Source organism: Atractosteus spatula, chromosome 16, assembly GCF_055471065.1.
Source record: "Atractosteus spatula isolate fAtrSpa1 chromosome 16, fAtrSpa1.hap1, whole genome shotgun sequence".
NCBI classification, from domain to species: domain Eukaryota; kingdom Metazoa; phylum Chordata; class Actinopteri; order Semionotiformes; family Lepisosteidae; genus Atractosteus; species Atractosteus spatula.
Window position 1 is genome coordinate 15558207 of NC_142721.1, and position 18044 is coordinate 15576250.

Here is an 18044-nt window from a genome sequence, read left to right on the forward strand (position 1 = left end):
CCCTGGCTCGCTGCTGATCGAGACGGAGCCCAGTTCGTTTTTCTCCATGTGCAGGCCCAACACCACAAAACAGGCCACACGCGGAGGTCACGACTCCACCTGACAACCATCTGAGCACAGGGCACCGGCACCTGAACGCCGCACGCCGAGAAAGAGAGATCACGTAACCTCCCCTTTTGTGTCACTTTTTGGAACCGGAAAACGTCAAAGAGAACGAGGACACTGTGCTGAACGGTATATAAAAAACAATTTTATTGACAAAACACTACAGCTACAAGAAGTATTACCATCATAAAATATGGAATCTGTCAAAAAATGTATATCTTCCCTTTTTGTCAGTCTAGGATTGATCTGGTCAGCACAGCGCTGAACGCCAGACTGGCCTGTTGGTGTCCTGGTGCTGGGCTGAGGCCAGCAGGGTGGAGATGTCCATCCTCTCCAGTTTTGGGGTGTCTTAGCAGCTGGAAGATGGGGGGGGCGGGGGGGGGGGGGTGAAGGACCTGACGCTGCTGGGGGATTGGGGGGGTGTTGGTGCCACCCCCTGTCATCAAAACAGCGAAACCCCCCTAGAGAAGAGCATTCTGGGACAGACCACAGGACGGGACCCTGATCTGGGGGCAGGGTCACAGAACACAGGAGCCACGCTCGGAGGGCAGCAGTCCGCGCCGGACAGAGGGGAGAGGAGGGAGCCACACCCACAAACGATCACGAGGGAGAGGTGCAGAGAAACTGCACCTGTTTGCAAACCGCGTGGACTAGCTCACAGGGCAAACAAGAAGTTTGTTTCGCGGTTTCCAACAAGCTACCTCGCCCCGCCTGGTTGCTGGCAGCTAATGGACACTGAGCAGTTTCCACACCCCTTCAATGGTACTGTACTCCTGTGCTTATAACACGACAATTTGACAGCCATTAGTGGGTCTGAATATATTTGAACAAAGTGCCGTTCTATATTAGTACACAGACACACATTCATAGTTATTACTATTAGTGACATTAAAAATTAATGTAGTTACTGTTTCAACAGGTGAAAAGGTATAAGGAATGAACCTGTGGGCTTGACAATTGCTTGAACGCAATAACAGATAAAGTGCATCTGCCCTTTCACCATGCTCACCAGCAGCAGGGTACCTCACAAGGAGGGATGTTGCGACGGGGGGTTTCAGGCTGGAGTCTGGGGGGCTTTATGGACAGGGCTTCTCTCGTTCTGGGTCCCTCAGACGGACAGGACAGGCTTCATCTGCAGGATTCGCGCCGCCCCTCCGCGCCTCCGAGCAGAGCCGACCTCTCGTCGCAGGCTGGGGGGCCCTGGCTCTCCCCCCGGCTCGGGTGGGGACCCCGGGGGAACGGGGGCTCGTCCCTGGTGAGGAAGTGCTGAGACGCGGCCCCCCCGACGGCCAGGACAGCCCACAGGGCCAGCAGGGCGCCGTCTGGTGAAGCAAGAGGCGCAGACCAGACTGGAACACCTTCCTCGGGGCTCGGCACAGTCATTACAACACACTCGCGCGCACATCCACAGCCAGCAGCCATCTCACCCTGCAGCTCCCAGCTGGCAGCCCCACTGGAGCTCAGCAGTGTGAGCCTGGTCAGTACCTGGATGGGAGACTCCTGGGAAAGCTAAGGTTGCTGCTGGAAGAGGTGTTAGTGGGACCAGTAGGGGGCGCTCACCCTACGGTCTGTGTGGGTCCTGATGCCCCAGTATAGTGACGGCGACACTATACTGTAAAAAGGCGCCGTCCTTCAGATGAGACGTAAAACCAAGGTCCTGACTCTCTGTGGTCATTAAAAATCCCAGGGTGTCTCTCGAGAAGAGTAGGGGTGTAACCCCGGTGTCCTGGCCAAATTTCCCCCTGCCCTTTACCAGTCATGGCCTCCTAATAACCCCCCTCTCTGAACTGGCTTCATCCCTCTGCTCTCCTCCCCACTGAGAGCTGGTGTGTGTGAGAGGACTGGAGCATCATCCAGGGGGGGCTGCACACTGGTGGGGGTGGAGGGGATCCCCATGACCTGTAAAGAGCTTTGAGTGGAGTGTCCAGGAAAGCGCTGTATAAGTGTAAGGAATGAGTAATTATGACATCCACTAGGCTTTGAAACCATGAGCAGCCCCATCCCATACGCCCAGCAGGCTTGAGCTGAGGCCCTGCATTGCTCGAGTGGGTGTCAAGCCAAGACCACATCGTGCCCTCCTCCCTGGGGCATTCCAAATATACCGTCCCTGAGCAAAGCCCTGCTCCTTCAAGTAGATTAATAGCTGTGCAGGTAGGAGGGGGTGCATAGATAGGTGAGCAATATCTACGTGTTGCATGTAACCTACAGGGTCTCCCATCCTTCAGTACTGAGGCATTTGCACACGTCACGCCAGCCAGCTAACAAGAAAGCAACTCACCCGTGGACTGGAAAGGCGCCAGGATGATGGCCTGGGAGAACAGGGGGCTGACGGCTCTCCGGATCACACTCAGGAGAATGTAGGGCAGGCTGGTGGGGAGGTACGAGCCCACCATGAGCACTGCAGTGTAGGAGCCCACCAAAGCACAGGACAGGATGCCGAGCTGGGGGCAGGGTCAGAGAACACAGGAGTTAGTCTCGGAGGAAAGCAGTCCGGGCAGGACCCAGGGGAGAGGAGGAGGCTACACCCACCAACACGATCACAAGGCAGGGGAGCCAAGACACTGCAGCCATGTGCAAACCGCATGGACTAACTTACACAGCGCCTGGCTGCTGTTAGCTAGCTGACTCGAGGAGAAACTGCTCAATGCCTGGGAAAGCTTGCAGTAGAGTATTTCTGCACCCAAAGCCAGAAAGCCAAAAAACAGAGGTTAAAAAGCAAGCACTTAAATTAAAAGGAATTAATGGGACTCGGTGATGAAGAGCTCACCTGGAGAATTAGACCCCCAGGAGTCCTCTAGGACTGGATGTGAGACCCCTGCAGTAAACTATGCACTGTGCACCGGCCAGGTGGACACTGTGCCAGACAACAGGCTGCCAGACTGGGCCAGTAACGGCCAGTGTCCGACTCACCGCTCTGGGGTAGGCCAGCAGGACGGCAGGCAGCACGATGGAGACGGCCGTCACGCACATCCAGAACAGCACGTCAGACCTCAGCACCTTTTCGTTCACTGTGTTTCGAAACAACAGCTGGGTGAAGGCGGGAAACGACCGATCCGTCACGGAAAAGATCCTATGTTCCGGAGAGCACCAAAGGAGACGCGCATGAAGTGCGTCCCCTGCGGTGCTCTGACGTCAAGCACTTTCATAAAGATTTTATATCCTGAGTACAGCTCTGGTCACTCTGGTATAACCACAAATGGGCTATTAGCGTTTGCTATTAGAACTATATAAAATATTTCCACACAAAGAGAACTTAGAACGAACCCAGGTCAGGTCCGACACACAACTTACAAAAGCGAGCGTTTCAACAGAGCACACCACTCAGCTTATTGCTCACAAAAGGGGATCATCGGCATGCAGTGTATTTTATTTACCAAACGCTGGGCCTTTCTGAGTTAGATTTATATTACATGCATGTGGGGGCACTGGGGGATGAGAAGAAATATGAATGAGTCACATGAAACCTACAGGAATCTTTGCTGGCCCCACACCAGAGTAACCCTCTTAGAGGGGAACTGCAGTCCCAATTTCTCAGATCTCGGCAACTAAACAGATTCATTGACGGTATCACAAAACATGACAAATGCCGAATTAAAAGCACAAAACCAGGAACTTTGTGAGAGCACTGCAAGTCAGCACTTTGTTGCAAAGCCCTGGTCTCGCTGTGGGCAACAGCAAGAGCTCCCCCGCACTGAGACGCGAGGCAGCCCTTCCTGCTCACTAGTCTCGGTCACGCCTAATGTCATGTGACGTCCGAGCGAATAAGCACAGGTTGCGCAGCAGACATTTCACAGCAGGAGCGTTCTAATGTGACTTGCATGCAGAGTTCAGAAACAGTATTTGTCGGCCAAACTGTCTTGAAGTCAAGAGCCATGTTTCTATTGGATTAAAAGAGCCGTATTCACAAGCCTGCTTGTTTACAGTGTAATTGGGCTGCATCACGTCACTAGAGGTTTTGCTGCCTCGTTCTGAATCGCAGAACATGGCGCTGCGCCCACCTGGAAATTGAATCTACTTTGTGATGGAAATTGGAGATTTTGCAAGTGACTGTGCAGATATGACTTTCACTAGTTTGAAATGCGCTCATCGATGCCGATTCTTCCTAACCCCGGTATATAAAAATAGGGCTGCAGGTGCCCTTTAACCCCGTCGGTGCTCTGACTTACCAAGTGGGGTGAACATTATAACCGCGGCCAGGAGGAACCCTGGGACCAGGCCGGCCAGCGCCGTCAGCAGGAGAGGCGCTCTGAACCGCCACCCGCACAGAGCGAACAGAGCTCCCCCGAGCCCTCCGGTCACGGCGGCGTACACCAGACACACTGCGGGAGGAGACCAGACGACCCAGGCTGAGCCGCGGGCCAACAAGCGCTCAGGGGCACGCGGGGCGACGGCGGAGGGGCGCCAGAACTCACGGTCGTACGACGCGCCCGAAAAACGTCCCACCAGCACGAACGAGAGCAGGCAGAACATCAGGAACCCCAAGAAGAAGAGTCCTGAAAAAGCCCAGCGGGACAAAAGCGTCTCAGTGTTTCTCCCTCTGTACCAGCTCGAGGGCCTGTGCGGCTATTCCACACAAACCAGGGGACGAGTGGAAAGGGCTTTTAAAACCGAGAACACGAGGCACTTTACAAAAAGGGGGGCGTACATCTGGAGCCCCCTGTCCTGCCTCATTGTTGAAGCCTTGGTGGTTTGTTTCAAGCAGTGGCTGAACTGAGATCCCTTTACCTGCTTAACCTCAAAGCTAAAAAACTTACCGGCCACAGGAAACCTGTGCCCAGCAAAGCACACGAACAGCCCGTAGAGCCCCAGGACAGTGAAGAACACCCGTGACGAAACTGGGCCTACGAAAGCAGGGAACACGAAAACGTTCAGTTTTTGACCTGAGGCGGGGCTCTGGATTAAACGCTAATGGTGGTTTTCGAAGGCGGATAATGACGGGAAAGACCGAGGTCTGTAAAAGGAATGTTTCCGGGGGTGAGATTTTCACAGCAGCTCAGCTGTACCAGCAGGCAGTGAGGAACAAAAGGCAACAGAAGACTACCACCACAGCTGCTTTCACCAGCTCTGCTTTCTGCAGACTTCCTCTCCCTCAGCAGGAGAGTTGATGGTTTCTGGTCAAGAGGGAGGCCAGCGTCTCACACAGTGCAGGGGATCTGACCCCCCGCCCTCTCTTCACACCCGAGGTCAAGCAACTCACTCAACCTGCATAGATCCACCATCCCTGCAGCCCCACTGGAGCTCAGCAGGCGTGAGCCTGGTCAGTACCTGGATGGGAGACTCCTGGGAAAGCTGAGGCTGCTGCTGGAAGACATGTTAGTGGGGCCAGTAGGGGGCGCTCACCCCCCAGTGGGTATGGGTCCTGATGCCCCAGTATAGTGACTATACTGTAAAAAAAAATATCTTTGGCTGAGATATAAAACCAAGGTCCTGACCCTCTGTGCTTAATAAAAATCCCAGGGCATTTCTTGCAAAGGGTAGGGGTGTTACCCCAGTGTCCTGGCCAAATTTCCCCCTGGCCTTTACCAATCATGGCCTCCTAATAACCCCCATCTCTGAACTGGCTTCATCACTCTGCTCTCCTCCACACTGAGAGCTGGTGTGTGTGAGAGGACTGGAGCATCATCCAGGTGGGGCTGCACACTGGTGGGGGTGGTGGGGATCCCCATGACCTGTACAGAGCTCTGAGTGGAGAGTCCAGAAATAAGTGTAAGGAATTATTATAATTTTGTGCATCCAACACACTGACACACAACCCTGCTGGCGAGCTCTGAAGGGGGAGAGCAGCAGCCGTCCCCCCTCCGGGGCTGGATCACTCACCCTGACCCCGGCAGGGGCCGGGAGGGGCCAGGCCGCAGCTGTAGGTCGACATGGGGACGTAGAGGGAGGCGGCGTGATGCAGGGGGTCCCGGACCACCACAGCATAGATGACCCCAATGCTGGCGAAGGGGCTGACGAGCAGGCGGGTCTTGTCGAAGGAGGTCAGGGAAGCGATCTGGAACGGCAGGAGACACCTTGAAGAGAGAGCAGCGCTTGATAAGGGACTGCGAGGACGCGGACCCCAGGGCAGCCTGGCATCGTAAACCAGGGGACCATGGACAGGCTCTTTAGAGGGGAACTGCAGCCCCAACTTCTCAGACCTGTTATTAAATCTCGGCAACATAATCAATTCATTGACGTCATAGAAAAAATGACATTCTGAATTAAACACGAAATCTTGAACTTTGTAAAAGTACCGTAAGTTGCCGTGTTGCCGCAAACCCCTGGTGTCGCCCCAAGAATTGTGATGTGATGCAGCCCTTCCTGCTCACTAGTCACTGTCATGACAGACATCCCACATACACGCATGCAATCCCACCTTCCTCCCATACTGCTCCACGTTCTGCACCGAGCTCATCCTCGCCAGCCCGTCAAACAGCCCGGCCTCACTGACGTCCACCTCCGACAGGAAGTACTGGTAGAGGTCATAGGTCAGCCTCCATCTCGAGTGGGTCCCTTGGCCGACATCACAAGCTGGGGGGCTCAGGTCTCTAACACCACCAGGGGGAGAGAGAGAGAGAGAACACATGAGGACAAAGGTCAGCACTCGGGGAAAACGGGGTTAGACTGGCCAGAGCTGTACATGTGAGCTCTCGGAGTACAGGCACCAGGATCGGTGGAGGCTCTGGAAAAGAGTGATACGTATGTGGCTTTCCGAGCAATACACCAGCATCTGTACTACCCTGTAGATCACCACTGGAGCTCAACAGTGTGAGCTGGTCAGTACCTGGGTGGGAGACTCCTGGGAAAGCTAAGGTTGCTGCTGGAAGAGGCGTTAGTGGGGCCAGTAGGGGGCGCTCACCCTGCGGTCTGTGTGGGTCCTAATGCCCCAGTATAGTGACGGGGACACTATACTGTAAAAAAGGCATCATCGTTCAGACGTGAAACCAAGGTCCTAAATCTCCGTGGTCATTAAAAATCCCAGAGTGTCTCTCAAGAAGAGTAGGGGTGTAACCCCAGTGTCCTGGCCAAATTTCCCCCTGGCCTTTACCAGTCATGGCCTCCTAATAACCCCCCTCTCTGAACTGGCTTCATCACTCTGCTCTCCTCCCCACTGAGAGCTGGTGTGTGTGAGAGGACTGGAGCATCATCCAGGTGGGTGCTGCACACTGGTGGGGGTGGAGGGGATCCCCATGACCTGTAAAGAGCTCTGAGTGCAGTGTCCAGAAAAGCGCTATACAAATGTCTTAAAACCCGCTGGCAAGCTCCGATGTTTGTGAAATTTGTACAATGTTGCAGATCGGATCCATTTCGAACCACTTGTCAGCTCACCTTGCAGCCCCTAGGTTGGCAGGCGCGAACTCTACCACGGTCTCGTGGGCCGTGAAGCCCAGGTGGACATTGGGGTCGTTTTCCATGTCGAATTCCGTGTTGCACGCGCCGGGAACAGGATCTGGAAGAAAAACACGCCGGAACAGAGGGACACCATTGCAGATAACCTCACCGCTGACACACTGACACACTGACACACTGACACGGGCAGGGGCGAGAACACACGAAGACCCTGCACTCAGACCCGCGCAGAAGGCTCGGCGTTTGAGACTGGCCCCTGCTCGCTGGTGGGGCTCATTTTCAGGCGGCTGAAAGGAAGCTGTGTCCTACTGCGCCGCACACACCTTGCTCCCGGTAAGGCACGACGCTTACGAGCGCGGTGATGTTCTCCTCGGATCTGATGAAGAAGGAAGCGCGAAGCGCCGACACCTTCAACGGGATCCACAGCCCGGCGCTGGTCCCGTTGTAGGACGCGTCACGGGGGAACGCCTGCAGTACCAGAAGCGAACACTGGGGGTCAGTCGCGGCCCTGCAAATCCCGGCTCGTTTGCAGTTTCAGCCTCAGTCTGTATTACAGTTGCAGGATATTATGTGCATAAAGTGAAACGATCTGGGAAGACACCCGTGTTTGGACAGCTTAAAATAGATGTAAAGACGTATTTCCAGACTATATCGCAATGTTAGAACATGCAAGCTGTGCGGACCTTATATTTATTTACCTCGTTTAATCTTTTTTCATAAAGTGTAATTGTATTACAGTACGTTTCCCTCACGATGTCACTGATGTGCTGTATGTAGTTGTTTGTATTGTACGTATTTTTGTTGCTTCAATAAGAAATTTCAAAAAAAGGTTTCGGTCTCAGTCCTCGGTGTCGCAATGTTTCAATTTCATGTGCGGGCTCTGCTACTTTATTGAGTCCTAAACTACACCGACCATTCTCTTTGCGAGGGTTTTAATCGCTGAAACGAAAACTGGCGCTTTCCACAGGAGAAAAACCAGCCCAGACACGACAAAAAGCACCTTAAAGAGACTCTTAAGAATCGCAACAGCGGGACGGCCCTCCCAAGGCGAGGGGTACCTGTGACTGGGACAGGGTGACGCGGCGGGACTGGGTCTGCGCCTGGACCAGTACTCCCACTCCGGCGTCGCCCACTTCCGCCACCAGCAGCTCGGGGGTGTTGGCGAGCAGGCGCAGGAAATACGGCTGGGAGAGAGGCACGGCGAGACCACCTAGTTTAAAACAAAAACCGGAGCAGAGCTGGAGCCTTGCGCCGAGTTCCGTATGAAGGCTTGGCTACACGCGTGCTTTGCGGGTCGGATGAAAAGAGACAATGTTACACTCAACTTCTAGTGAGTAAACAGTGAACTCTCTGCTACATCTGGCTTTTCCCGTTTACAACTGTTTTTGTGCAATATATGCCAGGGACTTGTGACATATATTTATATTTATATTTATAATGTGCAGTACAACTTTTTGTGTACTGTTCTGGTTTGTTCTTTGTATATCCTGGACCGTGAGTAACTCTTCTTGGTGCACTTCTCACTGACTGTACTGATTGTATTAAATGTATTGTATTGTATTGTTGTATTATTGTATCATTTCGTTACAATGTGCCGTGTTGACTGTGTTAAGCTGCTGTTGCACTGCAATTTCCCTCAATAAAATATCTATCTATCTAGCTGTAGCCTTGCTCTTGTAGAGCAGGCATGAAGCTACGACTTTTATCGACGTGATGGCGTGCATGCTGGAGCTCCTCGGCTAATGAGCACGAATAAGCACCAGCTCCCGGTACTGTCTGTACCTTCAGCACTGCGAGACGCCGCCGCCTCTCCGCCGAGCCCGGGCAGCAGGCAGACCGCGGCCAGCAGGACGGGCAAGCACAGCGAAGCGTCTTTCCGCGTCATCGCGCACTCGTCTTCATGTACTCCCCGTTAGCAAGCAGCCGGGGCGGTCGGAGAGGCTGCCGAGGCCGAGTCGCGGAGTTTCGCCTCCCCTCCGGCTTCACTTCCTCGTCTCGTGCCCCGGGTGACGTCATCGACCTTCGCCTGCCCCCCCCCCCCCTCCACATCTCCAAAAGGAGAAGCCCAGTCTGTGAGCCGCCCGTCCTGACTCACGGCGTTAGCCTATTGCGGGAAGTCCACCTTCCTCACACAGCAATTCCATTAAGAATATTTCTGTAAGTATATTCTGTACTCCAGCCATGTGGCTAAACGCAGTCCCGTGTTTCGTGCACGCCCGGCGTGTCCCCGGCCGCGAATTGCACACTGCAGGTGGCTGCTCAGAGTTATTCAAGATTTTGGTAGCGAGTCTCAGAGGGATCTTGGCACCAAGAGGACAGATGTTTCCCCGGCTTCATTTAAACTATCTTAGTCAATCTTATTCAACAAAACACGTCGAATAAAGCAGTATTTAGCTCTCTGTCCGCCGATATTACTCAATTTGACAACAAGCACAAACTTCTTAGTCTTCTTTAAACCCCAACTACTCAAAAAAACATTAACTTTCACACTAATAAACCCCCCTTCCACGGAGACACACTTTTACACTAAAGTACGCCCTCCCTAAAGGCAATCAAGACAAAGGAACAGGTAAAGGTTTATTCCCTGCTGTAGAGAGAAGAACAGAAACACAACGTTTCGGCTGTGGAGCCTCCTTCGGGTGTGAGGTTAGAGCTGTTTCCTGGGTGTGGAAGGGAGCATTGGTTGATGAAGTAATTGACTGAATATCCCCCCCGAGTAGGGAGTCCAACAGCTCTGTCTAGGACTGATATAGCTAATGGCTTCAATAACCAGGTTGTTGTCAGCAAAATGTGCTCTGAGACGAATCCTGTGGGTGAAGTCGACTTGGGTTTGGGGGGTGCCCAGCTTCTTGGGGACTTTTACGAAACCGAGGCCTTTGCTGAGAAGAGATCGCAGGTCCTGTGAAAGGGCAAGGTCAGAGGGTACAGTCACAAGAAGATTAGGATTGGTGGAGGTGGTGGGGATGTTGATGTTTTTGTTTCTGTAGAAGCTGATTGACTTTTTTGTCCTTCTCTGAAGTAAGGAACTGGTAGAGCTGGGAGTTGAGGGATCTGATGAGGTGAGTGATAAAGGGAAGATGGGGTGGAGCTGTTAGCCGTAAGAATCCCCACCCTGCTTTGATGTTGTCAGAAAGGGTTAGTCTGTTGTTTGAGGGAGAAAGCATTCGTTTCCTCGAAACGTGCCGTAGAAGTCTCTGAGTGTCACTCTGGGTGGTGTCGGAGTCAGAAGAAAAAGTGTGAAATCTCCAGCGAAATCCTTTAGGAATGATATTCTGACGACGAGATCTGTAAAGGAATAGGAGGTGGTTAGAGAGCCTGGTCTTGGGGCAGGTCGCTGTGTTTGGTGAGAGGAGGGGGCAGGCGGCCCAGGGAGGAGGAGAAGAAATGACGAAGAGATCCAGAGAAAGATGTAGAGGAAGGCACAGTGGGTGGCAGCAGAAGTAGGCTGAAGTAGTTCAGGTGGGGAGCTGCGCCAGCATGCGTAGGCTACAAAGGAACAAGTAAAGGTTTATCCCCTGCTGAAAAGAGAAGACAAGAAATACAACGTTTCAGCTTCTTCACACCCGAAGAAGGCTCCGCGCCCGAAACGTTGTGTTTCCTTTCTTCTCTTTTCAGCAGGGGATAAACCTCTACTTGTTCCTTTGCAAACTATTTTATGGTCTTTTGGCGGCCTCTAGTGGCCGGATCCGGTAACTACAGTCTACACACCAATTCGAGCTTTATTGTGCCATTCGGGGAGATTCGATTGACAGATCACTGCCAACACAACAACACAACGACAGACTATATAAGTCGAAGCCTCACACCGAAGCACAGAGGAGTACCGTTCCAGCAGGGAATTGAGTTTCCGAGTATGTTTTAATCCTCAAAATGGCCTGGACGAAGAAAACATATTTTGCATCCAGTCGCCCACCTTCAGCTGGCTGCCCCCTGGTAAGTGTTGTGGAGTCCTTCTGGAAAGCACAGGGCTCGGGGCAGGACCGCAGCCTGAACTGGACGAGCCCACCGCAGGGCGCACACACACGCGCACACACACACACACACACACACACACACACACACACACACACACCTACACAACCTCAGGGACGATCCACGGACAGCAGTGAACCTAGGCAAGCAGGTTGGTAGGCCTGGGAGGTGGGAAGAAACTGGAGCAGCCGGAGAGAGACCACAGGAACTCAGACAGAACCTGCAGACTCCACACAGAGGGTGTTCTGGTCCAGAGTCCAACCCTGGACCCCAGGGCTGTGAGGCTGCAGGGCCACAGTGCTGGCGGCATTTTGTTCATGCATGTGAAATTCCTGGACAGCCGGCCTAGTGATTGGTGTGACACACCTGCGGTAGCGTGAGGTCTTTAAATAGGTGGGACCCAGCAAAACAGACACAGACATAGCCGTGAGGTACAAAACTGAGCTCTTTTATTTTACAGTGTGACGCTCGGGGCAGGGGAGGGACGAAGACGGCGGGGGGCGGGGGAGGGGGCATCACGCCGGGCAGACGGCCGCCACGTGCGGCCCGACAGCACCGTGCCCCTTGCCGCGGGCACGGGCCCGCCGCCCCCCTCTCCAGGCCCATTGCCCCCGGCACAGCCCGGGCAGCAGGGAGCAGAAGTGGAGCCGGAAGTCGCCGCCGGCCAGGAAGACGAAGAGCGGGTTGATGCAGGTGTTGAGGCTGCAGATGCACATCTCCACCGTGAAGACCAGGTCCACGGCCAGGAAGGAGCGGGGGCCGCCGGCGGGGCGGGCGGCGCGCGCCACGATGGCCAGGTTGCGGGTCAGGTGGTAGGGCAGGTAGAGGAGGGCGAAGACGACCAGCACGGAGTACATCAGGCGCGTCAGCTTGCGGCGCCGGTGGGCGTGACGCGGGAAGTGCCGCTGGCGCCGGAGCTCCCGCAGGCTGCGGCAGTAGCAGTAGAAGATGCCCGCGCAGGGCAGGAGGAAGCTGCCGACGGTGCAGCTCAGGGAGTAGGGCAGGCTGGCCGAGGTGTCGTCCAGGAAGAGGTACATGGTGCAGATCGTCTGGTTGGTCCCGGGGCACCGCTGCGTCAGGGTCATGCCGGCCACGGGGTAGCTGATCACGATGCTGACGCTCCAGATGGCCAGGCAGACCAGCAGGGTCTGCCGCCGGCCCAGCAGGGACAGGGACCTGAGCGGGTGCACGATGGCCAGGTAGCGGTCCAGGCTGACGCAGGTGATGAAGTAGATGCTGACGTAGAAGTAGTTGTGGTAGAGGGTGCGGACGGCCTTGCACAGGGGCAGCCCCAGGGTCCAGCGCAGCTGGTCCAGGCGGAACTGGATGAGGAAGGGCAGAGCCAGGAGCCAGGAGGTGTCAGCCAGGGTCAGGTTGCAGAGGAAGAGCGTGCTGCGGTTCCAGTGGCGCACCCGGCGGAAGAAGACCCAGAGGGACAGCAGGTTCAGGGGGAGACCCAGCACCAGCACCCCCAGGAAGACGGCCGGGGTCAGGTACATTTCCACCAGCAGCAAGGCTTCCTTTCCCGGGGAGCTGGTGAAGCAGAAGTCCATCTCTGGAGGCTGTGGAGACGAAGGAGAGGGTCCGTCCGATTGGGTAGGCGAAGGAGAGGGGCGATCTGATTGGGTAGGTGACGGAGGGGCGATCTGCTTGGGTAGGTGATGGAGATTGGCGATCTGATTGTGTAGGTGAAGGATAGGGGCGATCTGATTGGGTGTGTGATGAGAGGGGCAATCTGATTGAGTAGGTGAAGGATAGGGGCGATCTGATTGGGTAGGTGACGGAGAGGGGCGATCTGTTTGGGTGTGTGACGGAGAGGGGCGATCTGTTTGGGTGTGTGACGGAGAGGGGCAATCTGTTTGGGTGTGTGATGGAGAGGGGCGATCTGATTGGGTAGGTGACGGAGAGGGGCGATCTGATTGGGTAGGTGAAGGAGAGGAGCGATCTGATTGGGTAGGTGAAGGGTAGGGGCGATCTGATTGGGTGTGTGACGGAGAGGAGTGATCTGATTGGGTAGGTGATGGAGATTGGCGATCTGATTGGGTAGGTGACGGAGAGGGGCGATCTGATTGGGTAGGTGAAGGGTAGGGGCGATCTGATTGGGTGTGTGATGGAGAGGGGTGATCTGATTGGGTGTGTGATGGAGAGGGGTGATCTGATTGGGTAGGTGATGGAGATTGGCGATCTGATTGGGTAGGTGACAGAGAGGAGCGATCTGATTGGGTAGGTGAAGGAGAGGAGCGATCTGATTGGGTAGGTGAAGGGTAGGGGCGATCTGATTGGGTGTGTGATGGAGAGGGGTGATCTGATTGGGTAGGTGATGGAGATTGGCGATCTGATTGGGTAGGTGAAGGAGAGGGGTGATCTGATTGGGTAGGTGAAGGAGAGGAGCGATCTGATTCGGCAGATGAAAGAGAGGGGCAATCTGATTGGATAAATAAAGGAGTGAGGCGATCTGATTGGGGAGACAAAGGAGACACTTAAAGCATGAAACAAACAAGGAAACTACAGAGATCATCATAAAGGCGTGATATCAACTTGAATTTCAGAGCTTTCGAGAAAACTAGAACACGATCACTGTTCTTAAAAAAGCCAACGTTGCACACATGGGCGATAGAAAAAATATATTTGCTGAAACTGTTTGCGTTTCCTGTTGGTATCTAATTCCCCAAGAGCAAATAGTGTCTGTGGTGTATAAAAGTGTTTTCAGAAGATAAAAGATACATTCCACTGTGCGCTCAGGTTAGTTTATGTAAAGCCGTTCTCAGTTAATGGCAAGAGAAACACAGACTCTGGAGAGATCTTTGGAAAGTGACTGTTGGCAACAGTCAGACCTCACTGACACTTCTGCAGATGTTTTGGTCAATGTCTGAAACAGGATTTAATCATCACCATCCTGGCACTTACCCCTAGCTTTAGTGAGGCTCCAGATGTACTAAATACAGTGTTTTAGAAAACAAAGCTCATCTTTGACAAGAACAACACTGTAATAAACACAGAGCTAGGACAGGATGTTCCCACACCAAAGACAGTATTTTTTTTAGTATTCTAATATTTGATATCAGCTGTTTCTTCAACGTTCCTTTATAAGAAATTCAGTGTGACTCAAATCAACAGGGACATGTGGTTTTATTTTGACACCATATAGGACAGAAAGATTGACACTGATCCAATTTTAACTGCAACACACATAATACCGCTAAAAGAATCAGCACTGATGAGCGTGTTTTAAACCACAGTAACTGAAAAATGTACACAACAACTTATTAAACTTTAAATTTACATCACAAAACAGAAGACATTTCCAGGTATGTGCAGCACCGTGTTCTGCGATTCAGAACCAGGTAACAAAACTTCCAGTGAGGTGAAGCAGCCCTATTACACTGTAAACAAGCAGGCTTGTGAGTCCATCTCACTTAACCCAATAGAAATATTGCTCTCAACTTCAAGACAGTTTTGCCAACAAATACTACTTGTTAACTCTGCAAGTAGATCATGTTGCAACATTCCTGCAGTGAAATATCCACTGCATAACCTGCACATATTTGCTCGTACATCACAGTACATCAGTCGGTAACTAGTGAGCAGGAAGGGCCACAACACATTGCAATTTCTTGGGAACTCGAATGCACATTTGCGACCACATGGCGACTTACAGTACTCTCACAAAGTTCACGATTTTGTGCTTCATGTAAATTCAAACTATGTAAATCGTTCCTACAATGTCAAAGAATTTATTTTGTCACCAAAATTTCATAACTGAGAAAATTGGGACTGCAGTTCCCCTTTTAATATCAGAAAAGGGTTATAGTAGATGACCCCTCCCACCCCTTCCAAAAACTCTTTGTCCTCCTACCATCTGGGAAAAGAGGTCGCACTGTTCGGGCCAGCTCCACCAGACTCTGTAACAGCTTCTTCCTGCAGGCTGTCAGGCTCCTCGACACCCTGGAATCTACTTGCGCCCACCCCAATTCCAGAAACAGGGTTTTAAACCCCCCAGTGTGTTGTGTATATTGTGTTATGTATTTGCCTTGTAATTTGCACTATCTGCACTTTGCACTATGTGTATCCTGTCTACAATGTCTGTGTCTGTGTCCTGTCTGTATTTACACCGTAGACCAGGAGGAACGATATTTTGTTCCACTGTATACTTGTAAATGGCTGGAATAAAAAATAAACGTGAACTTGAACCATTTACTGTACGGGTGCAATGTTCCTTATCCCCGGCAGATGGTGCTCACTCCAACCCCGAAAAACAGCGGATTACAATACGCTTCAAAATTGACGCCGCCTGACGAACTTGCGCTTCCAGCCATAAACAAAAAATGCCAAATCAAATTAACTATAAAGTAATGCTTTCGAAAAAGAGTGTGAAGCGCGGACACTAGGCACTTTATGTAGATTCGGTCCGAAGAAACAGTAGGCTGGCCTCTGGGAGAGAGGCACGCCACAACCCGCAAAGACAGCACGCCTGAACCTCCCCACTGCCGGGACAGGACAGGTTATATAGCGGTGCGCTGGTCGTCAGACGCCCGGCTTGTGACTGCAGAAACAGTGTGGCCGCTTCCATTGCGAACTGAGGGAAAACAAGTTGGTAACTAAGGGCGCAGAATCGTCACTTCATGTATTGAATGTATTGATCAGGGCTGCTCAATCTCCTTATTGAACACAGCAGCACCTGTAGAGCCGAGAGGAGCTGGGAAATGGGTCCAATTAAGCCAGTAACTAGTTGGTTTGACTCATTAGGAGCTGGGTATGATTGAAAACCTGGAAGCCCTGTTCTCTCTGGGAGCAGGATCGCTCCCCTTGCTATGAGTGGTGCCTGGGTTCCCCACTCCGATCCTGGGCGTCTGAAATCTGGGAGGTTTTCAGTCTCCTTAAGTCAGCGCCAGTTCTTCCCCTGGGAGTGTGAGAGTTAAACCGATCTACTTCAGCAATTAAGATCTAATTGGACCAATTTATCCCCTTCTCCTCAGCCTTAAAGTGCTCGTGATTTACAGGACACAGGCAGGCTGCTGGATTCTGGACTCGGGGGACAGGAATGGGAAAACTCCTTTAACGACTGATCTTGGAGTCGCCCGGAGTCATCCAATAATCCCAACACAGGCTGTGAAGGAGCAAGTAAGGCTGTCTGGTATGGATGAGTTAAAAAAGTGCTCGCTTTAGTCTTACCTGGATTAATTGTAACTCAAAAAAACAATAAAGCCCAGGTGCTTTTCGCTAGTCCACAGCATCACAGCAGCGAGGAATACACTGACCGGGAAGTCTTCTAATCCTGCTGTGGATTGTCATGATCTGTGCTTGTCGTAAATGCCAGACAACCGCGCTTAAACAGCTTTTCGTCTGCGCTCTGATACTCTGTGCTCCACAGCCCCTTCGTTAACGAGTGGGGGCACAACACAGCCCCTTCGTTAAGGAGTGGGCACACAACTCCACAGCCCCTTCGTTAAGGAGTGGGCACACAACTCCACAGCCCCTTCGTTAACGAGTGGGGGCACAACACAGCCCCTTCATTAAGGAGTGGGCGCACAACTCCACAGCCCCTTCGTTAAGGAGTGGGCACACAACTCCACAGCCCTTTTGTTAAGGAGTGGGCGCACAACTCCACAGCCCCTTCGTTAAGGAGTGGGCGCACAACTCCACAGCCCCTTCGTTAACGAGTGGGCGCACAACTCCACAGCCCCTTCGTTAAGGACTGGGCGCACAAATCCACAGCCCCTTCGTTAAGGAGTGGGCGCACAACTCCACAGCCCCTTCATTAAGGAGTGGGCACACAACTCCACAGCCCCTTCGTTAACGAGTGGGGGCACAACTACACAGCCCCTTCGTTAAGGAGTGAGCGCACAACTCCACAGCCCCTTCGTTAAGGAGTGGGCGCACAACTCCACAGCCCCTTCGTTAAGGAGTGGGCACACAACTCCACAGCCCCTTCGTTAAGGAGTGGGCGCACAACTCCACAGCCCCTTCGTTAACGAGTGGGCGCACAACTCCACAGCCCCTTCGTTAACGAGTGGGTGTTGGAAACAACACTGACCTGAGCCTGGCTGTTCCCCATCTGTGCGGCTGGGTGCTCCTGCTCTTCCTCCCAGAGCCAGCGTCTAGTCAGCGAGGCAGGCTCGTCCGGGGCTGTCCTGGGTAACAGGCAAGGCTGAGAGCCAAATATGGGCCTGAGCAAACACACTCAGCACAGCCTCACAGGCGCCGTGCCGCGTAAACACCTCGCGCACTGCTCTTTCGGGGAGGGGGGGGGGCGAGGAACTGGGGGCGAACACGCCGTCAGACGCCCTCCCGGTGTGGGGCTGGGATTCACCTGGACCCCCTTCCCGAAGGAGGGATCACCTCCCCTCCTGGTCTGCAGGGCTACCCAACGAGCCCCAGCAGCTGGTTCCTGACTGAACCGGATCAGTTGAACCACTTCTCCCAGCTCTTCAGGTTCTGCCTAAAGAGACTGTGAAACTTTCGAGATCCCCTTTAAAAAGTAGTGACGGGGACACTATGCTGTCAAAAGGCGCCGTCCTTCAGATGAGATGTAAAACCGAGGTCCTGACTCTCTGTGGTCATTAAAAATCCCAGGGCATCTCTCGAGAAGAGTAGGGGTGTTACCCCGGTGTCCTGGCCAAATTTCCCCCTGGCCTTTA

The 18044-nt window shown here is 53.1% G+C and overlaps 2 protein-coding genes across 3 annotated transcripts; both read right to left on the minus strand.

Annotated features, from left to right (window-relative positions):
• Positions 1-231: 231 nt before the first annotated feature.
• Positions 232-9474, minus strand: LOC148819649 (transmembrane 7 superfamily member 3-like). 2 transcript variants are annotated; one of them, XM_088934831.1, is made up of 12 exons: positions 9217-9474; positions 8493-8644; positions 7758-7902; positions 7414-7534; positions 6461-6632; positions 5923-6097; positions 4860-4946; positions 4518-4598; positions 4272-4424; positions 3016-3113; positions 2384-2546; positions 232-1427 (listed from the first exon to the last, which is right to left on the minus strand). In XM_088934831.1, the coding sequence occupies exons 1-12, from the start codon at positions 9317-9319 to the stop codon at positions 1234-1236; spliced, it is 1644 nt and encodes a 547-aa protein (XP_088790957.1). In that variant the 5' UTR covers positions 9320-9474; the 3' UTR covers positions 232-1233. The 2 variants fall into 2 exon arrangements, with proteins under 2 accessions (XP_088790957.1, XP_088790958.1); XM_088934832.1 differs by lacking the exons at positions 7758-7902; positions 8493-8644 and having other exon boundaries at positions 9217-9397.
• A 2447-nt stretch (positions 9475-11921) lies between these two features.
• LOC148819650 (P2Y purinoceptor 4-like) lies at positions 11922-17531 on the minus strand. Its single transcript, XM_088935205.1, has 2 exons — positions 17441-17531; positions 11922-12968 (listed from the first exon to the last, which is right to left on the minus strand). The coding sequence occupies exons 1-2, from the start codon at positions 17459-17461 to the stop codon at positions 11922-11924; spliced, it is 1068 nt and encodes a 355-aa protein (XP_088791331.1). The 5' UTR covers positions 17462-17531.
• Between the last annotated feature and the right edge of the window lie 513 nt (positions 17532-18044).